We start from the raw sequence: 20,948 nt of genomic DNA, 5'->3' as shown, positions 1-20,948 counted from the left end.
ACGTAAATTAAATGAATGCAACAAAGATATGAAATTATTTCCTCTATAAAAATTCATTATCTTATTAGCACTATGAAAATAATTTTAAAATAAGCTTTCAACACAGTATTTCAACTCTTTTATTCAAAAAAAGAAATTAAAATACTGAATTATTTGTAATGTTTAGTATACCTGAGCATTTTTTTGTATTGCATTTTTCTGAAGGAAAGTTCGATAATAAAGTTATTAAATGAAAATTGTAAAATAGTCAAATAATTGAGTAAAATATATGAACAACATACAATTATTATACATTTTTTAGCATAATTTATTTAATAAAAACGTAAGCTAAAAAAGGATTACGATTAGTTAAGTATAAATGAGACAAAGATTTACATTCACATATACATATAAACATATTTCATATTATGTTTCTGTAATCATGATGGAAGACCTGACATAACCCAGCCAAACAATGAGATCTCAATCAACATAAGGATCGTAATACATTCTGTAAATATAAATTCATTTAACTGCATTTATTTTGGTCCCATATTAGGGAAAACCAAAAACATCTTATGGAATGCATATTAACATTATGTATCATCAGCAACTATTTTAAGTTCACAACATTTCCATAAAAAAGTTTTTGTTTACATATTGAGTACATATTTTATCTTTACTATGATGTTTATCTGACTATCAGTTTAAAAATGTACACATAAATTAAGCATGATTTTATTAAAGTGCATAGATTAAATTTTGTGAAAGTTCTCAATGGAAGAGTTGTTGACTATGCACTTATAATTTAACATATTAAACTACCTGCGAAATTTACTTCAGTTGAAAGAAAAAGATATTCATGATACTTTGATAATGATGTCATATTATCAATGTACATTAATATGTAGTTATGTCAACTGAGAATAATGTTATATAAAAATAAGTATCGAATTGTTTTACTAATACATGAATATGAAGGTGCATATGTTCCTGAGAAACACTAAGTTCTATAATTACAGTTCGTCTTTCTCATCGAGATCTATATCACTAAGATCGATATCTTCTTCTTGTGGAAGTTCAGCATCTTTGCCATCCCATGGTTTTGTTTCAAGAATTGTAGGTAACTGAGCTCCTTTTAAAGGAGCAGTACCTCCTCGACCGTAACTTAAGTCTCGTAAAAATTCATTTATACCATCATACGAAAAACTACCCTTTAATAAAGAGTATTTCATTTTCTTTATATTTACAGCTGCTAGTGCTGGATATCCGAATCCTCCAATTTCTAATGCCTCTTCAATATGAGGTTGAGCACCAGCTTCAGCCCAAAGCCAGCTGTTAAAACATATTTATATATGTGCATTATATAATTTAAGATATTATTTATTCACCTTATTAGTAAGCAGTAAATAGAACTTACCCCCACATTTTTTGTTTATATTTTTCTCCGAGGTCATTTAAAACTTTTAAATATCCATTTCTACAATCTGATTGACAATCTAAAATATGCGGTAAAACGGATACAACACATAATGGTTTGTCCTCACAAACTTCTCTTAAAGTCTTTTCATTTATAATTTGAACTACTTCTGGTGCTGGAACATTTTCTGCTACTTTTTCTAGTGACCAATTTACTATATCACTACTTGTGCGACCACCATCATATTCTTGCACAGAATCGAAAGATTTCTTCCCAGGTGCAAAATATTTGATAGTAGGATATCCTTTTATTTCATATTGACTAGCCTGGCAACATTATGATTTGATTATATTTATATTAACTTAAAAATACAAATAAATCATATACTTATAAATAAAAGTTAATTAAAAAATAATTACTTACTTTAACTCTATTTACAGTAGCATCAATGGCTCCCAATTTCACTTTACCTTTAAGTTCTGTTGCTGCAGATGCCCAAATAGGGGCTAAATTTTTACAATGACCACACCATGGTGCATAAAACTCAACTAACCACATATCTTCCGAATTCATTACCATCTTATCAAAGTTATCGTCAGTTAATTCAATTACATCCTTGGAATCTTTGGACTATAATATTAATAAAAGATTTTCAATTATTAATTACCTACTTTTTCCTTATCTTTTATTGTATCTATATTTCATTACATTGACATTACATTTACCTTAGAATCTCCGCCACTCCTTTTACCTCCTAAAGCTCTACGTGCTTTTTGACTAGCCGCATTTAAAGCAGCATCAACAATTCCTGTCGCAGTTCTTGGCCCATTATAATCTTCTGGTTTATTATCTGTACCAAAGATTTTGATTGTTGGAAAACCTTGAATTCCATATCTTGATCCAAGGGATTTATGTTCATCTGCATTTACTGCACCGACTTTTACAATACCCTGTGGAATTTTATATTAAAAGCCTCTGATAGGACTAAGGTATAAAATAAATAATATGTTAGGTATAAAACATAAAAATTACTTTTAAAGCAGTTGCAGCTTTGTCATATTCAGGTGTTAACTGTTGACAATGTCCACACCATGGTGCAAAAAATTCTACAATCCATACATTATCGCTATTTAATACCAAACTATCAAAATTGTTTGGTTTTAGTTCAATAACATCTGAATTGGAGGAGTACAAACAATGTGCTCCAGTAATTAGCAGTAAAATACCTAAACAAAGCAAATATAAAACGATATTGAATTACACATAAATAATATAGAAATAAGTGTTAAAATATTCATAAAATTAGAATTTTAAAAAATGAATATTCAGTGAATAAAAATACATTATAATGGTAAGATACACCTACCGGTAAGATTTAATAGTAATAAGTCGTGAAATCTACAATATACATTGGTTTGTAAAACTCACCTAAAAAGTCTTGCATTTTGCTTAACGAACTAACGTGAACTGATGTGTTTGTAATTATTTTGAAAAAATCATTCAGTGAAGAAATCTTTCACATAAAAGATTGAAACGAACACAATTTTTTCTTGTAAAATTCAATCCGTCTCTCTGTTTCCCCACTCTTTATAACCAGATACAATTTTTCGTGGATCGTTCTGATTGGTTGCTTGTAATCAACAAGCACTTGCCACAAAGGAAATAATTGTAGAAAGATTGTTATTCTGAAATCATTCGTTTCAATTGGAGTGACCAAAATTGGATTGTTGCTTCGCTTCGTAAATGAAAATATTATTCTATGTCATATTATGTTATAGAAATAAAACATTGTTACAAATTTTATTCGAAACTAAAATAATGTACAGAATACAAATACATGTAGGCGGCTGTTTAGACAAACATATATAATGCATAGATGCGTAGGTTGAATCAGTTACATTTACTAGATTTGATTGATTTTCATATATTAACAATTCTTTGATAGTTCTATTTAAAATTGTATAAGATTTCTGACAGTTAAAGTCCTAATTTAAGTCTTGAATAATTCAAGAATTCGCCTTATAGGTCGAGAAATTTGATCTTTTAATTTCGTCATAAAGGGATTAATTCCATCTTTCGACCATTAGAATTGGTTATAGTTTTTCATTGCCCGCCAATTGGACGATTTTTTAAATATGCTTATACCCAAGAAATTCAGGGGAGTATCTAGATAGAATCAGATAGAAAGTTTTCTCTCTGATAAAACTAATCTTAATTAATTCCTTACGTTCTAAAATTTCATTTAAGCCCTCGAAAATTAAAAAAGTCTTCCCAGGAACCGAAAAATTTGGACTTTTTAATTTTGCCGTTTGTCGATTGAACATAAATATTAATATATGTATAATTCAAACGCAAATAGCGCAAGATTAAATAATAGAAACGATATGGTTATTAAGGTCGGTGAATTTAATTTGTCCCTTGAAATACATTAACTTTGTTTAGAGAAGTTTTTTCATATTACAATGAATAAGGCAGATATTTAGATGATCCCATTTAGCTAGACCATTCTGTGTATGCTTCAACTTTAAGTTTAATTTTAGATTCTAGAGGATTTTATTACATTTTACACTACTACATGCGAATATATGTGTATGCATGCATCTATGAAAATAAATATAAAAACCAATTAAATACTTCATCTATTTTCATGGTATATTACATAATTGGCGCCATAATCTAGTATGCCGTAGTGGCGTTAACTGTTATCTTATCACTATCACTGAAGGGTAAAAGTTCCGTACATAAAATATTCTTTAAAAAAATGAATTGATATATCAGTTTGAAATTTTAATAATTCAATTATACAAAGTGCTATTAATTAGAAGAATTTTAAACAATTCATTGAAAAATGTCGCAAAATCAGTATAAAGATGTTACACATTGTATTTTTGATATGGATGGGTTATTACTCAGTAAGTGATTTGTACTGTCATATCTTTTATGAAGTTACATAATATTCCTATAAAGAATTAATTATAGAGACTCGATTAAAAAAAAAAAACTGTACTTAACATAACTAATAGAAATGGATTTTTAACATTGCTATTACTTTATGAGGTCAGCGCTCTTATGAGTTTTACATAAAAACTTAACCTGTAGATAAGTGATTGTATTTGTTTACATGAATATAGTAATTTTGTTTTGTCTATGTACGTGTAGTAATGAATAAAATCACAATGGCAATTATTAAGAAATATGAGGGATATAAATTAAAATACACCATGCATCTGTATGAGCGGATTTTACTGTCAAAGAAAGGGTTTAAATAGCACTCATTATAGCGTGAGTTTGTATGTGCTTTACTTCTAATTTTTAAGAAGCTGTGTTAGAATTTTGTACATACATACTTGCGGACATGTACAAACATTTCTGTTGAACAATTTTTCATTTGTCATAATATTGAGAAACTACTTTTCAACACAGTTTCTACAAATTAACATTTCAATTATGAATCATAGTTTAAATCAGTAAGTTAAATAAATCTTACATAGAGTACATCAATTTATATAAGTAATCTTGTATTAAAATCTTAATAGATACAGAACTAATTTACACCAAAGCTTTTAATCATATTACAAATCGCTATGGAAAGGAATTCACATGGGAACATAAAGCAAAAACTATGGGTTTTAAAACGAAGGATGTTGCACAAGCTGTTGTTGAAATGTTATCTTTACCAATAACAGCAGAAGAGTTTGAAAATGAGGTAGTCAAACTATATCAGGAATTATTTCCATCTGCAAACATGATGCCAGGTAATATATAAGGGTTTTAAAAAATAAGAATCTAAAATTTTAAGAAATTTATAGTTTCCATTCAGAAGTGTAAAAAATGCATAGTCAGTATTAAAAATAAAATTGATTTTCGCAAAGCTAAATGAATAAATATATATAGTAACAGCATAGTATAACACATAGTACAGCATATATTATTTGAAAGCAGGTGCTGAACGATTATTGAAACATCTGAAACAAAATAATATCCCAATAGCATTAGCTACAAGTTCTAATAAAGAAAATTTTGAATTAAAAACTCAAAGATGGAAACATATATTTGATTTATTTAGCCACAAAGTTCTTGGTGGTTCTGATTCTGAAGTTACTAATGGTAAACCAGCACCTGATATTTTTTTGATTGCTGCAAAACGTTTTTCTGATAATCCTGACCCCTCAAAGGTTTGTTAGGATTTGTATTTTTTACATTTTAGATTTATTTTATAATTATTAATAAATTGAATGTTATACTTTTAGTGTCTTGTGTTCGAGGATGCTCCAAATGGTGTAAAGGCTGCACTTAATGCTGGAATGCAAGTTGTTATGGTTCCAGATCCAATGTTACCAAAAAATTATATCAAAAATCCAACATTGATGCTAAACAGTCTTGAAAAATTTCAACCTGAATTATTTGGTTTACCACCATATAGTGTATAATGTCTGAAATGTATTCCTGTATATGATTTGAATATACAGTGGCAAACAACTACTTATAAACACACTCCATAAAATTTGTATTGTTTTTAATGTCATATAGGAAAGAAACAAATTAATTTTCCTTGTGATTTTTTGAAAACATAACTACATCTTCCTCCTTACAGACACATGCTTACAAACAATATTATTTCAATCCATTGTAACATAGGTATTTATGTTTTATTATAGTAATAGGAATTAAAAAAGAAAAAAATTAATAGATTAACGTCCTAATAGATATACTGATACTGTAATATTAATAAATATGTGTAAAAGAAAACAGAAAATAATAAATTATATATTCGTTAAAAATATTATGTTGTTAATTTATCTTCATAATGTATTTTTAATGTAAATGCACGAAAACAAGTTATTGTTAAATATACATTTTTATATATAAAAATATTATTTAAAATTGTTTCAAATTGTATATTGTGTAACACTTGTAGTGATTTTAGGATAAGGCATTAATAATACAATGTACTAGCTAGAGCATATATATCATAAACTTTCAACAATAATTGCATATAAATAGCAAACAGTGAAAAACAATGAATGCTAGAAATTATTTTGCTCCTATTAGTGCTATCTACCCATCTATTGTTTCTATGGAGTACAATCAGAAAATAAATTGATTATATTGCTATTTTAATATTTCATGTCTTTTATTTTTACATATAATAATATCAAAAATATTTACATTATAATTTTTGTAAGAAAGAATAGGAAAATAACATTAAGATATTAAAAAAACGTTCAATTTAATGAAATATACTTACAGGAACAAATCTATTCATTATCTATTAAATTGTTTACTGAAACAGCAAAAATTAAAATTTATATGTTCAGTTTTTGTATTTGGTAATTAATTACAAATATTTTTAATTTATATTGTTATATAGTAATAAATTATATAACAATACTTTTTCTAATATATATTACCTACCATTTCTTCATTATCTAACCCATCTGATATTTCTAAAGTACCTGCACATAAACTCGATATTTCTTCTTGTTCATCATTGTTTGAAAAGATTGTGTCCAAACATACAACAGAAAATGCATTTCGCCTTAACATTTTTTCTACTGCCTCTTTCAGAGAATCATAAGCTTCTCTCATACCTTGCGGGTATTGAGATAACAAACCTAACAATAAATTCATTTAGAATCAACTGTTAGATAATTTTCTGAGATCTTATTTAAAAAAGAAAAGAAAGTGAAGATAGTTACTTTTATACTTTGACTGATTCACATCAAAAAGGTGCAGATAAAAACACAGTTGATTATACAGTTTTGTATCTGTAAACTTTAAATAAATATAAATAATATATAAAGTATCCAAAATATTTGGAAACAGTGATATATCTTTTAACTTACGACTCTATGTAAATCACCATCATTACATTTCCTACAAATTGGATATAGTGACTCGAAATCTAATGGTATCCATTGTGTTTGATCACCACATAATGGATTTTCACATTCTAAACATCCGTTATAATACTCGTTAACTAATTCTCGTATAGAAAGTGTCACTACATTTTGTATTGTATTAGCATATGTCCATGGTTGTACTTTACATTCTGAATTTGAACAGGAAGCAAGCGACAATCGATTTCCAAGCTATGTAATTTTTCAACATGTAGTAAATAAATAGAAAGATATGTATAAGAAAAAAAACTTATTTTTTATAATTGATTTCTTACCTCTTCATTTACAACATCTTTAATTATAATTTCTGACTGACATTTTTCGCTTCTACAATTAAACTTCAAAGGGAGACAATACCTAAATCTATCTTCTTCCATTAATAATGGTATATCAGCATGTTCTTGATGTATTATTCTTCTAGATTTATAAATGTTTTCCAAGCCTATGAAAACGAATTTGATTTATATAATACAGATCTATATTATAAAATTTATATAAAATAAAATTTAAATAAAATAATGTATATAAAATTGATGTCAAGTAAAATTGTACCTAAACATTTAGCTAACAAAACATCATCAATTCCTTCAATTGGTTCGCAAATTCGCAAAACGATAGGAAAAATTTGACTCAGTAAATAGTAATTAACATCTATTTTTAAAGAATCACTCTTTTTATATTCATCAATATGATATGCTCTTTCAGTTGCAGATTTTTCTGTTCCATCCTAACATACAGAAAAATGACTATATGTTTAATAGTGTTTATAAAAATAATATATAAATATTAAATAGTAGTGAAATCGACAAACACAAACATCACATATAATATAAGGGATGGTGTCTCCAGCTTTCCACATTCTACCACCTTCTTTATTTAATCTTAAAGCTACTTGGACATGAACTTGTTTAGTATCCGGATATTCATTTGGATTTTTTGATAACTGTTTCGTAATAATTAAAGAAGATAAAGGAACTTGATCTTCTCGAACATTTTGTGCAACATCATGTAATATACTAAAAATTTGTTCTATTCTATCGTCACATGATTTATCAGAAAGAAGATGGTCCAAAATTTTTCTAAAAACGATCATTGTTATAAACATTATTAGATATAACATAATATTTTAGTCTATATAACATAATATTAATAATCTACCTATATTTTGCTTACCTTCCAACATCACAAGCTAATTGACACCAATCTCTTCTCACAATATCAAGACCTTTATGTTCTTGTGTTAACTCTATTTGCCCATTAGGTAATTTTGTCATTATAACTGCAGCATACTTTTTCTTTTGTAAAAGTAATAAATAACGGAAAACACCATCAATATCTAATTCTACTCGTTTATATAATTTATTCACCTCTTGTTTAATCTACACATAGTTTCTATTAGTATTATTTTTCGGATACAAAATAAATAAAAAGTATATTTTTGATATAATATGTACCTTTTTTCCAACAGAAAACACTTCTTCATATTCTAATAAACCTGTATTTATCATTATGGAATCAGTATCTCCATATATAACTTCATAATTCAACTTTTCAACAAGGCTTTTTGTATGTTGCAAAATTTCTCGACCTTTTGCTACAATAATATTCAATATTTTATACATACATTTACAAATAAAATTCTATACTTTACCTGTAACCAAGGCAGCAAGTCCTTTAGCATAAAATCTACAATGAGTTGCACCCAAACAACCATACATAGAATTTGCTGTAAGTTTCAAAGCCAGTTGTCTAATATTGTATTGCATCTTTAATTCAGGTGAAATATTTGGGGTTTTCATCAGTTTTTTCACCTCTCCTCTACTTTCGACTAATTTGCAAATTTCAGTTGGAATTATTCCAAATTCTAAATTTGATTCAGGAATTGATAAATCCTACATACATGTTTATAAATAAAGTTAAAAGTATTAATTAGTTTTTAATCCATAATAATAAATAAATTTACCTCGTACTCAGCATATGCAGCTCCAGGTATAGTAGTAAAACATAAATTATATTCCTGAATTATACTAGGATATAAAGAATTAAAATCCATTAATAAAATAAGTTTATCATAAAACCCCTTTTTTGGATCAAGAACTAAGCCACCAACATAAGCCGCTTTCTTTTTACTAGCATTTTCTACATATAGAACAATATTAATGATAAATATATTATGAAGTAGCAACTGTTCATATATTTAAAAAATATACTATTACCCTCATTCTTTCCTTTTTTCGTAACACGTTTATCAGGTGTTATATAGTTTTTCAAATGGAATGCATGCAATAATAAATATTCATTTCTTTCTGCACGTCCTGCTGTTAATGTTCTCGACATAACATTCCCTACATGAATAAAATAAATATATATTAATTGAAAGATCTATGTTATTTGAAACGTTTATATATACTTACCAGCAATACATGTAATTTGTAAAGCAAGTGGGAGAACATTAAGTTCAAAAACAATAGATAAAATGTATAATGCTTCTGTTAATGTTATTTTAATTAAATTATCTATTTTATTAGGAGTATCATAAAATGATGCGCATTCACCAGATTTTATTTCCTTACATTCATTTTCTTTTTTCTTCAATACCTGTTAGAATAATTAGGATTTCACTTTTCTAGTTATGAACGTCGCACATATAAATAATTATTAAATATTTTTACCGCTGTGCAAAGAGATTGCAAATCATAACTTCTAAGTTTGAGATTTAATTCTTTAGCTGAAATTTGTATGTCACAGATAGGTCGACCAGCTGCTGCTTGATTTAAATTTACTTTTCCCTAAAATATTTTTACTTCTTTATGATCAACACAGTGTTCATTATAAATGTGTATGACTATATTTCATACCCTTATTAAAGGAGGTATAGACCGTCTTAACCTTCCAAACCTGCTCCAATTTGAAACTTTCAATGTAATCATTCTTTGCACTAAGATATCAAATTGGAAGCCACAATCATACCCAATCAATAAATCAGGATCTGCAGTATTTATTATTTTTAACAGTTCTTCGAGTAAATCTGTTTCTGTTTCAAATTTCATTAATGTAGTATATGAAATATTTGAGAGCACTTCTCGTGCTTGTCTTGGCCAAGATGTATCACGTGGATGTGTAATCACTGCATGAAATAATGTTAAAATATATCAAATACTGAAAAAATACACATTTGGAATAATAATTTAATAAACAATCATACAACAAAAATGTCGTTGAAATGGTGGTTTTGGTGGTTCTTTATCAATATGATATTTATGATGCATAAGTATTGTAATCATAACTATTTCATTCTGTTGTAATTTTGCATTGAAAGATGTTCGTATATTTAGTGTTGTTATTACTAATGGTGGTAATGTTTGAGACTCAGAGAAAACAGATATATTCTCCATCTTCATGCAATTTACCTATTCAGTTATAACATAATTGATTAGTTAATATGTATATTTACTGGTCATAAATTTGATTAATAAATGAAACTGATATACCTTTATTTTACACCAACTGGTTTGTACACCAGTAGGTAATGGAGACTTAATATCTAACCAACATGGTCCCTTAATATTTCTTTCAATTAGAAATAGCTCTAAAGAATTTACTGTTGTTCCAAAAACACTTTCTATTGATGGTCCAGAGTAATCAGAGGGAACAGGTGGGTAGTTTGCAGAATATCTTACTTCTAAGTAATCAGACTTCGCTGGAGTACCTTCTTGTTCAAAAGCATAATTTTTTGAGACTTTGCAGCTACGAAATTCCTTTATTCCTAACTTATTTGCAAATTGATTAAATTCTTTATACACATCTTCTATTGTATTTAATTGTTCCTCATCATCATTTCCTTTCAACGATGTTTTTACCTAAAATTTACATTCCTATAATTATTTTATTAAAACTAAAGAAGAAAAATTATCAATATATAATAGATGATATATAAAAATTGTTAATAATATAATAATAATAGATAGTATATATAAATATATTTTAAAATATGCTTGAGTACTCATACATATACTCTAGGAAGAAGATAAATTCTTCGTGGAATATTCTTTACTGTTAAACAGCAAGAACGGTATTCTTTTATCGAGGGCACAAAAACTTTTCCAAATAAATATACAACTCCAGGTTGTTTATATGGATCTTCATATGCATCCCACCAATAAAATCTAAATACTTCTTCCTTGTTTGCATTGGTTACAAGTGGTAAAGGCACTTCTGTAGTATCAGTAGGCATTTCAATATTTGATATTTGTGTTTCAAACTCAATATCTAATGATTTATTAAAATTTTCTAAATCAAAGTTTTCTTCTTCAGCATCTTTATTTTTAATTTGAATGGTTGATTTATTTTTTATAAATTCTTTATTAGTAGATGGCTTTGGCTCTTCATTGTGATCTATACTGTCATCTTCAAAATCTGCAGAGAACTGTAATAAGCAGAATGTAGTCCAAGTATCATTTCAAAATATTATTAACTAATAAAACTTACATCTTCAAGATTTTCACTTTCTGTTTCAATTACTTGACTGATGCTTGTTTCTTTACGATCTTTTTCTGATTGCATACTCAATATTCTAACTTCTGAACTATCAGAATCATCTATAATTGTTTGACTGCTATTTTCATTTGAAGTAAAGTTTTCTATTTGGGTAATTGATTCTGCTTGTTTATGCATGTTTACCTTTTCTGGTTTATCAAATATTACTAAATCATCATCATTATCATCACATTGCATTTTCTCATATTCAGAAATTAATTCTATCTTTTTTTCTACATTTCTAAGAAACCATAATATTATTGTAAAAGTAATACTAAATATATTAAAACACAAATGTCAAATGTATAGAAAAGTTAATTACTTTTCACTTAATTTTGGTGTAGTACAAAATTTGTTCCTCAAAACAGTTTTTGGTTTTGACTGCGTCGGGATATCATCTTTTTTTAGTTCAGACATTAAATCTCCTAAAATACTATCATCGTCCAATTTAGCATCCGTTTTCCTTTTAGACGACATATTCATTAACATATTTTGAATGTTTCCTTTCTTTTTGGCATGATCTTTCTTGCTTTTTCTAGGGCCTGCAACTTTATGCTTTCTTGCTTCTTGTATACTTTCATCATCTAAATCGTCATCAAAAATTTCTCTACCATCTTCAATATAACCACTTTCTCCTTTTATAACAGATAATTATTTTGTAATACTTATTCTTACTTCTAATAAAAACAATAATTTTAAAGTTATTACCATCATCAATAATCCAATCATCATTTTGCCTTTCTATTACAGTTTTGCTATATTCTTTTTCATCGACTTCCTCATAAACATTTTCCAATTCATCAACTTCATATTTATGTTTACTACCTTTTAATTGTTTCAATTTTTCTAAAGCTGACAACCGTCCAGTTTTATCAAACTTCTGGCGTTTAGCTCTGCCTGCTGAATTCATAGATAATACAATTTGATAAACATTTATAAATTCAAATTTTATATCAAAATTCAATTCAAAATCTTTCTCATCTTTAATTATTACAAGAATATCTTAAAGTAATGAACCTACCGTATCCAATAAACATTTGAAAACGGAACAAAATATTCTTGAATTTAATTAAATAGATAAACAATAAACGCAACGAAATGTAAGTAAAATTTTAAAATTAAGAAATAAAATTCGTAAAGAATTAAAATATTATAACACTTACATTGTGTGTCACTCATATTTCCCAAAAATAAATTGTTAAATCAGAATGTAAAAAATATCATAAATAGCTAATACTGCAGGAAACAAAATTAAAAAAACATTCACACATAGAAGAAAATCAGAGCACTTGATTAAGGTTTTAATGGCAGATACATTTAGTCATTTTGGCGGGAGTTTTATTGAAATCGATAACTTTCTAATTATCGATTACTCTCGATTGGTACAATTGTAACTTTTGTACATGAAACACATTACCAACTTCGTGCAAAGAGTTTGTGTTCAACGATCGAAAAGTTGCAGACAGGTAATTATTCAAGCATTTAAGAAAAGTATTTTTTGCATGTATAATTTATTGTAACAGTTACTATTAATAAATGTAATTTATGGTGCACAATTATTTTTATTCTGTTACCGTTATGGAAGATTTAAATCGTATAGTTTTTGTGTCGTCATTGTATTGTCTCATACTGTACTGTGAAATTGTTAAAAACATGTAATTTGTTACAATAATCATTAGATTATTTCGTTTATCAATTAATTAACAAAGATAGGAAGTTCTCTTACTTTTGTTTCGCTTAATAAAGTATAAATAATTGTATTGAATAAGAAAGAAGTCTTTTCTCCATTTATTACGTTTTATTTTTAATCTCCTAAAATAAAAATATAAAATACCATGACTTATTTATGTAATATTTTACAAGTCAATGTAACAAATTTAGTAAAAAATATAAAAAGTACAGATCTGAATTTTGTTTTTAATTATTTTAGTTATAATGTCAAAAGCACATAGTCCTACTGTTTTTAATGGAGAGGCTGACAATTTTTATGACCCAAATTTTACTTTGGACATTAACAAAAGGATGCGTGTACCAAAAAGTATTCGTGTGAGTGGCGACTACACAGATGAAGAAATAGCTGATACCAATGGTTCTAGCTGGAATCAGATTGTTGCAGGAGATAAATTTGAAATGCATGTTCCAGACAGAATTTTAGTTGTTGGTAAATATATAATCTTCTGTTTATTAATAAATTTATATGTTAATTGTTATATCACAAAGTTAATTTTTTTATTAAAAATATATTTTACAAAATCATTAATTATACATAAGTAAGGTGAAATTTGTTAATGCTAGATATAATTAAATAAATCTAGGACAAGAACAACATGTTGGAACTAGAGCACCACCAAGAGAAATTACATTAGAAAATGCTGTTTTACCATCTGAAGCAGGCATGGTTAGAGTGCAGGTAAATATTTAAGATTGTTAAATGAATTTAAATATATACTTTAGAGATTTATTCTTAAATATGATTTAATCAGCAAAGATTTTCTCATATTTTTTAAGGTTTAGCATTTTCCCATATTAGAATTTAATATCTACAATTTTCTTACTATATTGATAGACTCCACCAAGGATTTTGACACTGGATGACCATTATTTTCCGGCAGTTGATGAAGAAGAACCAAATTCATACCCAACAGAAACTAAGGATTCATTATCATCTAAATCACATGGACAATATTCTACAGAAACACAAATAGTTAGGTATGCTAGGTAATAACTAATACTTTTCAATTCATATATATAAATTATATATACAAAGTGGACCAATAACTGATCATATGAAAATATGAAGAAACTTGTATGTAGTATGAGGAGAGTCATAATGTATTAGTAGCATTTCTTTCTTTTTCTTCATTCTTGGTGGAATGTTTTTACAGATTTCGAAGATAGTTCTACTTTTCTCACACTGTATAATTTTATTTTTAGTAAAATAATAGGGATCTCAATAATTTCAAGTATATATAATATAAGATCATTTGATATAAAAAAAAAAGAGTAGAATGACAAAACTTTACATCATAAGAGATGTCCCAAATATGTTTGCACTGACGTAACGTGGCAATCGTCGATTTCATAAAACTTTCGATTTGGTAGCATATGAAATAATTAACGTTATTGGTCCACTTTATAAATATATTACTTTTTTCTTAAGAATATATAATTATTTTTCTAGAGAACAGACACCCTCATATAGTGCACTTAATGTTTCTCTTCCACCTAGTGAAGAGATACAACATTTACGTCGACAAGTAGGGAAATTAAATCGTCGAGTAATGGCAATCGAACTTGAGATGTTGCAACGTCAACAAAGAGAAAAAATTTTATATGCGTTAACATTAACGTATTTAATTCTTAAAGCTTTTTCATGGTTGACCAGAAACTGAATTTATGTTAAGAAAATACAAAATATTTGTATCTTGTGTGAAAAAATGGAGCTCTTTATCCATATAAATACAAGATATTCTGGAAGAGTCTCCTTTGCTCCTAGAAGACATTTGTAACCAAAGACTCTTTATCTTGAATATGAAATTACAACATATTCAAAGTAAACGTATGTATCGTATATATTCAAAAGTAAGTTACTCCTGATACTTGCATGAAAGTACTATAATTAAACTTTTAAATATCTTATAAAATTCAATGTTTGTTATATTTATATCATTCTTTTTTATTGTTTACTATGAATTGAAACTCTTTCTTACTTAATATATGTAAGAAAATTGAATATATACGATACTAATCTTTTTAAAGTAATTGAATTTGAATTTGAGTATGTTTGTAAAAAGTAATTTGCATGATCAAATAAGCAAAACATGATTCCTTTTGATCTATTAAAGAATCCATTTTACACGAATAATTGTAATTGTTTAAAAGTGATAAGCTATAAACAAATATCAGGCTTAATTACAGTATGTGACAGATAATTGTAAATTTGTAAAAGTATGGAAAATGATGTTATGAGATTCTAAGTATTGAAATTGAAATTTTGATTTCTATTTCCTCATTTACTGTAGTTTAATTATATATATAGTTTAAAATATTATATTATAGCACAATACATTGATAAAATTATAATTAATTATTATGAATACTTAATTTAATTCTAGGTTCGACGTATTTTTTGTGGCCATGATATTCACACCATTGTACATTTATAACATACATAACATGTTATTAATGAAAAATAAATAAATAATAAACTTGTAATAATTTTCTTTTATTAATACACGTGCTACAAATTTATTGCAACTATCATAGTTTACATCTTTAAAGATTTTTTATATGCTGTAATATAAACCTTGGCTTTTAAGATATTGTTAAATTCATAGCAAATTTAGCATCTGAAATTTTTAAATATATTAAAGTTTGACATCAATTTCTTTTTATTTACATCAACAAAAAAAGTTTCTTAAAGTATCTATTTTCAATTTATCCACCAAATGAGAAGCTAATCCATATTTTCAGTAGATATCTATCAATATATGATATAATAAATGAATGTATCAAAATGCATAAATAAAATGATAATATTATATTATTTCTTGCATTATTTATTTATTATTCATTACAGAATGTCACTAACTATATTGCATTATCGTATAACAAATTACAATTACACAACAATTAAATTGTTATTATCATTATTACTACTATATCACAATTTAAATTTTAACCTTATATATAAAATGTTACATTTTTCTATGTTCAGATATCAATTACTAAATATAACTTTAATCAAATTTGTTAATAAATCAAAACAAAAAGATTTGAAGATTGATTGATATTTTCATAAATATGTTACGGTAGTTCTTTTTGGCATTATATATAATTAAAAACATCATACACTTCTAAATCCATATTATAAAAAATCAATGTTTTATTATATTTTATTATGTACTAAAAAATAAAAATTAGACATTATTTTAACATTATTTATTCTTACTTAATAATGCTTTCGATATTATATTAATGCATTATATATAATTATTATAGGAAAAAATTACTAAACTGTTTGTATATACTCTATATTAGATTTTCATAGTCATAGAAACAATAAATGAAATTTGTATCAAAATTTATACATGAAATTTTTCCTATATGATGTATACAAATATTATATCGCATCATATCATATATTGTGTGAATTAATTCTGTATTACACAATGTGTACGAACTAAATTCATCAAAACACGACCATACTCAACATTGAGTCTCTAGTTTCTAGCTCTAATCATCAGTAGAAAACTAGTAAATACGAAGATAAAAAGGAAATTTTCATACTGTGCAATAATATTAATATATCTGTAAGATACATATAAAAATAACAGGAACAACATATTTTTTAATTTAATCTATCTAATCCAATCATATCGGACTATAGGATAACACACGTTCGACGGAATAATCGTATAGGGACCTTATTGTTGCGAATGTTAGACAATCTGTTAATACATACGAGAGGTCAGTGTACGTCACGTAGTTATTATTCAGAGTTGAGGATTTTGTGGAAATTTATCTGTCTGGAAGTGTAACGAAAAAAGATTCCTGAGACTCTCTCGCGGCAAGACATTACGGGAAAATAACGCGGAGGTCTCAGGTTCAGCGAATTTCATAGTTTGAAGACTTCCCGTAAGAAAGAAGTGTCCGCGGTACATCGAGTGCTATAACGCTGGTCGCATGTAATTGTGGTATTGCGTTTGAAAAACTTTATTTTATTAAAGGCACAGCCGTCTATTTGGCGTCTGTGAAGAGAGGACAAGAGTGTGTGATAGGTTATGTCAACTGGATTGGCAGGTGCTGTTTCAAATCAGGTCAGTGTGTTGACTTGCTACCACACCGCTGTACTGCAGATACCTTTCACTGAAGACAGCCATTCTAAATTTTGTATATTTTTCCATGCAACGGAATGCAGCGGATGAAAGGACAAACTAACAGTCAAGGTGAGACTTTGTATTCTCCTACGATTTTTTTCTTTTTTTCATTATTTCTTTTGGTGATGTGTAATTCTAAAAACAGACGAACTGTTCATTATAAAAATTATTGCATGCGTGCATAGATTTTTGTACTCCAAATAGTATAATTACTCCGAGTTTGTGTCTATTGTGTGCAATTTTATCAATGCCTGTCGGTATCACGGTAAGTTAATGCACGCAATTTTTTTTAAACTAATATGAAGTGTTGTTATCTATATTTTTAGCCGATCTTTATATAGGTATATATACATAGTGCATTAACCTATCTGTATGCTTTAGTATATATCGGATATGTTAGGTTATCAATAGCATTATTTCATAGCATTTTTTTTAATGAATTCAGAATCGTGTTCGCTTATATATATGTGTGTGTGTGTGTATGTGTATATATATATATATATATAAATAATCGGATAATTTGAAATATTCATAAATCTCAAAAGATAATACGTTCATATATCGGCTACGTCATACAGTTAAATTATTAAAAATATTACATAATTTAGTAAAAAAACCAAAGTCATTTATTTATATCGATTTGTTAATATTATGAAATATCTTATACAAGATATAATCATTAAACCAGAGTAACCTACTATTTTGTATATTATAATTAATATTTCACTGTATTCAAAATTCGATTTCTATACAAAATCTTGTAACAGGGTGTCATTTCTAATTATTCATTATTGAAATTATGTTTTTTTACTAGAAGATAAAATAAAGCCTTTTTTATGTGTTTTGTAACACATGTAGTTTTTACCAATTTTAATATGTTGAAATTTTCAATATAGAATTGTTTATAGCAATTACTTGGAAAAATTTCTCGAAATTAAGAAATTAAAAAAATTTTGCTAAAAGACAATTTCTTAATTTTTAATAGTAATGTGTAGTTATTGTACCATATATTCTATATGATTTTAAATTCTGAATCATAGGAATATTTTGTTTTATAATTGATATTTTGTTGATAGTATTTGATTATTAAATAGAAATATTTCTAACAATATACTGGGACATTCAATTTCATTTAAGAATTATCATTCGAACTAAGTTGTTAAAGAATTCATTTTAGACTATTTCATCAAGAAAAGTTCATTTTATATACTAATGAAATGAAATTTCATCCTAATAGTGAGCAATGGTCCTAAAGAACACCAGCAGCAACCACAGACAGAACATGCTGGTGGAGAAGATACTGGATTTGATTCATGGAGAGGAGGCAATAGTACACATCATTCTAGTTATCCAATTGGAACTGGTGATCCATATAGTCCTTACTATGCAGGTACTTCATTCCCTTATCAAACATTTGGTGCTGGGGATGGTACTTGGTCAAATGGAACAGACCCCGTTGCGTTTCTTTCTGGCTATGGAGGTCAAATAGGTCACGATGCATATGGCATGGATGGAATGTTTTCTGCTAGTGCAGGAGGTGGTTTTAGTACATTTGGTCAACCTGCTTTTAATTATTTTCATGGAAATGGTGATTTTAGTGCTTGGGGCACTCCAAGAAAAACACGCTATGAAGATTATTATCAGGCTCCACGTGGAAATGAAAATTATCCAACACCTAGTAATGCAGAAATTAAGACTATTGAACAAAGTGTGCAAGGCTTGTCACTAGGAAGTGGAGAAGTTCCACGTCAAGAACAAACTTCATCTAATCAATCAATAAAACCAGAAGCAAAAGAACCTAGAAAGATAACATGGGCCAGTGTTGCAAGTCAACCTGCAAAGCCTGTTCCTCCACTTTCATCTTCTCAAGGAATGAAAAAAAAGGCTGGAATGCCACCACCACCTATTGTGCCAGGGAAGCACAATATGGATATTGGAACATGGGGTGAAGGTAAATCTTCTGCACCTCCTCCAACAGCACCACCGCCACCACAAGTACAGCCTCCTGTTCCACCACCCCCGCCATTGGCTCAGAGACAGAGACCTCCTCCTCCTCCACCATGTTGGAATAGACAACCTACAACACCTCCATCACCTCCACAATCGCAGATTCATATGCCCCCACAACAACAGCACCAACACCAACAGCAGCAGCAACAACAACAACAACAACAGCAGCAGCAGCAGCAACCTCAGCAACAACAGCAGCAACTGCAGCCACAACAGCAGCAAATTACACAATCACAGTCGCATCCTGTCTTAGATAAGCTGAAAGTGAAGAATGATTATAATCCTGTAGAATTTGATGAAACTGCTCCTGGAGCTAGGTTTTTTGTAATCAAGTCTTACTCTGAGGATGATATTCATAGATCCATTAAATATGAGATTTGGTGCAGTACTGAGCATGGTAATAAAAGATTGGATCAAGCATATAAAGAAGCCAGTTGTGAAGGTGCGCCTTTATATTTGTTCTTTTCTGTCAATGGATCTGGTCACTTTTGTGGTATGGCACAAATGGTGTCACCTGTTGATTATAAGAGCAATAGCTCTGTATGGTCTCAAGATAAATGGAAAGGCCAATTTCGTGTACGTTGGATTTATGTTAAAGATGTTCCTAATGTGCAACTTCGTCACATTAGACTAGAAAACAATGAAAATAAACCAGTGACTAATTCAAGGGATGCACAGGAAGTCCCTCACGCAAAAGGCATAACAGTGCTGCGTATATTACATACTTATCGACATTCAACTAGCATTTTTGATGACTTTGGACATTATGAACGTAAACAAGCAGAAGAAGATCAACGTAAGGCTCCATCAAATGCTATACAACATCATCACTCTTCCAATCATAGAAATAGAGGACATTCAGATTTATCAAGGGATCATCATCCTCATCAATCGCATTTACATCATCAACGCAAAGTAAGTGACAGCATTATGATATTATAAATGTAATGAAATTCAAAATTAATTATATGGTAGTACTTTTTTAAATGATGTATCTCTTTGTATAGGATCGGGATGGTGGTCGTGGTAGAGGCAGAGGAGGTTCACGCCAGTAGCGATGGATACAACAAGAATATAATACTGTTCATAATAGTAATCATCGTAAAGAAAGCATGCTACGACTAATTATCGTCTTACTACTTACCTTTGCTTTCTTGGATACACAAAAGGCTTCTAATTCCTGTGAAAACTTGTCATCATTGAGACTATTTCCTTCCTTATAAT

General features: G+C 28.0%; 5 protein-coding genes across 8 annotated transcripts; 3 read left to right on the top strand and 2 right to left on the bottom strand.

The window, feature by feature from the left end:
* Positions 1 to 283: 283 nt before the first annotated feature.
* CaBP1 (Protein disulfide-isomerase A6 homolog CaBP1) lies at positions 284 to 3,003 on the bottom strand. The gene is made up of 6 exons (XM_033337770.2): positions 2,828 to 3,003; positions 2,432 to 2,625; positions 2,125 to 2,349; positions 1,823 to 2,029; positions 1,400 to 1,725; positions 284 to 1,314 (listed from the first exon to the last, which is right to left on the bottom strand). The coding sequence occupies exons 1-6, from the start codon at positions 2,841 to 2,843 to the stop codon at positions 996 to 998; spliced, it is 1,287 nt and encodes a 428-aa protein (XP_033193661.1). The 5' UTR covers positions 2,844 to 3,003; the 3' UTR covers positions 284 to 995.
* Positions 3,004 to 3,993: 990 nt separating this feature from the next.
* Positions 3,994 to 6,180, top strand: LOC117158646 (pseudouridine-5'-phosphatase). The gene is made up of 4 exons (XM_033337774.2): positions 3,994 to 4,311; positions 4,936 to 5,154; positions 5,342 to 5,574; positions 5,650 to 6,180. The coding sequence occupies exons 1-4, from the start codon at positions 4,248 to 4,250 to the stop codon at positions 5,827 to 5,829; spliced, it is 696 nt and encodes a 231-aa protein (XP_033193665.1). The 5' UTR covers positions 3,994 to 4,247; the 3' UTR covers positions 5,830 to 6,180.
* A 218-nt stretch (positions 6,181 to 6,398) lies between these two features.
* On the bottom strand, positions 6,399 to 13,152 carry DNApol-alpha180 (DNA polymerase alpha catalytic subunit). The gene is made up of 22 exons (XM_033337358.2): positions 12,999 to 13,152; positions 12,544 to 12,735; positions 12,158 to 12,470; positions 11,788 to 12,076; positions 11,309 to 11,725; positions 10,791 to 11,159; positions 10,505 to 10,709; positions 10,158 to 10,426; positions 9,972 to 10,088; positions 9,714 to 9,897; positions 9,516 to 9,644; positions 9,263 to 9,438; positions 8,951 to 9,191; positions 8,754 to 8,893; positions 8,473 to 8,678; positions 8,117 to 8,378; positions 7,852 to 8,026; positions 7,575 to 7,741; positions 7,246 to 7,491; positions 7,099 to 7,174; positions 6,815 to 7,014; positions 6,399 to 6,683 (listed from the first exon to the last, which is right to left on the bottom strand). Exons 1-22 carry the CDS (start codon positions 13,012 to 13,014, stop codon positions 6,681 to 6,683), a joined length of 4,392 nt encoding a protein of 1,463 aa, XP_033193249.1. The 5' UTR covers positions 13,015 to 13,152; the 3' UTR covers positions 6,399 to 6,680.
* An 11-nt stretch (positions 13,153 to 13,163) lies between these two features.
* On the top strand, positions 13,164 to 16,053 carry Tango11 (transport and golgi organization 11). 4 transcript variants are annotated; one of them, XM_033337361.2, is made up of 5 exons: positions 13,164 to 13,301; positions 13,766 to 13,996; positions 14,151 to 14,245; positions 14,402 to 14,553; positions 15,017 to 16,053. In XM_033337361.2, exons 2-5 carry the CDS (start codon positions 13,771 to 13,773, stop codon positions 15,225 to 15,227), a joined length of 684 nt encoding a protein of 227 aa, XP_033193252.1. In that variant the 5' UTR covers positions 13,164 to 13,301; positions 13,766 to 13,770; the 3' UTR covers positions 15,228 to 16,053. The 4 variants fall into 4 exon arrangements, with proteins under 4 accessions (XP_033193252.1, XP_076474487.1, XP_076474489.1 ...); XM_076618372.1 differs by having other exon boundaries at positions 13,165 to 13,301; positions 14,402 to 14,544; XM_076618374.1 differs by having other exon boundaries at positions 13,230 to 13,301; positions 13,857 to 13,996.
* Positions 16,054 to 17,277: 1,224 nt separating this feature from the next.
* Ythdf (YTH domain-containing family protein) lies at positions 17,278 to 20,942 on the top strand. Its single transcript, XM_033337355.2, has 4 exons — positions 17,278 to 17,654; positions 17,756 to 17,783; positions 18,952 to 20,639; positions 20,732 to 20,942. The coding sequence occupies exons 1-4, from the start codon at positions 17,619 to 17,621 to the stop codon at positions 20,777 to 20,779; spliced, it is 1,800 nt and encodes a 599-aa protein (XP_033193246.1). The 5' UTR covers positions 17,278 to 17,618; the 3' UTR covers positions 20,780 to 20,942.
* The last annotated feature ends 6 nt before the right edge of the window (positions 20,943 to 20,948 follow it).

Source organism: Bombus vancouverensis, chromosome 5 (assembly GCF_051014615.1).
Source record: "Bombus vancouverensis nearcticus chromosome 5, iyBomVanc1_principal, whole genome shotgun sequence".
NCBI classification, from domain to species: domain Eukaryota; kingdom Metazoa; phylum Arthropoda; class Insecta; order Hymenoptera; family Apidae; genus Bombus; species Bombus vancouverensis.
This window is presented reverse-complemented; position numbering and strand designations above follow the sequence as displayed.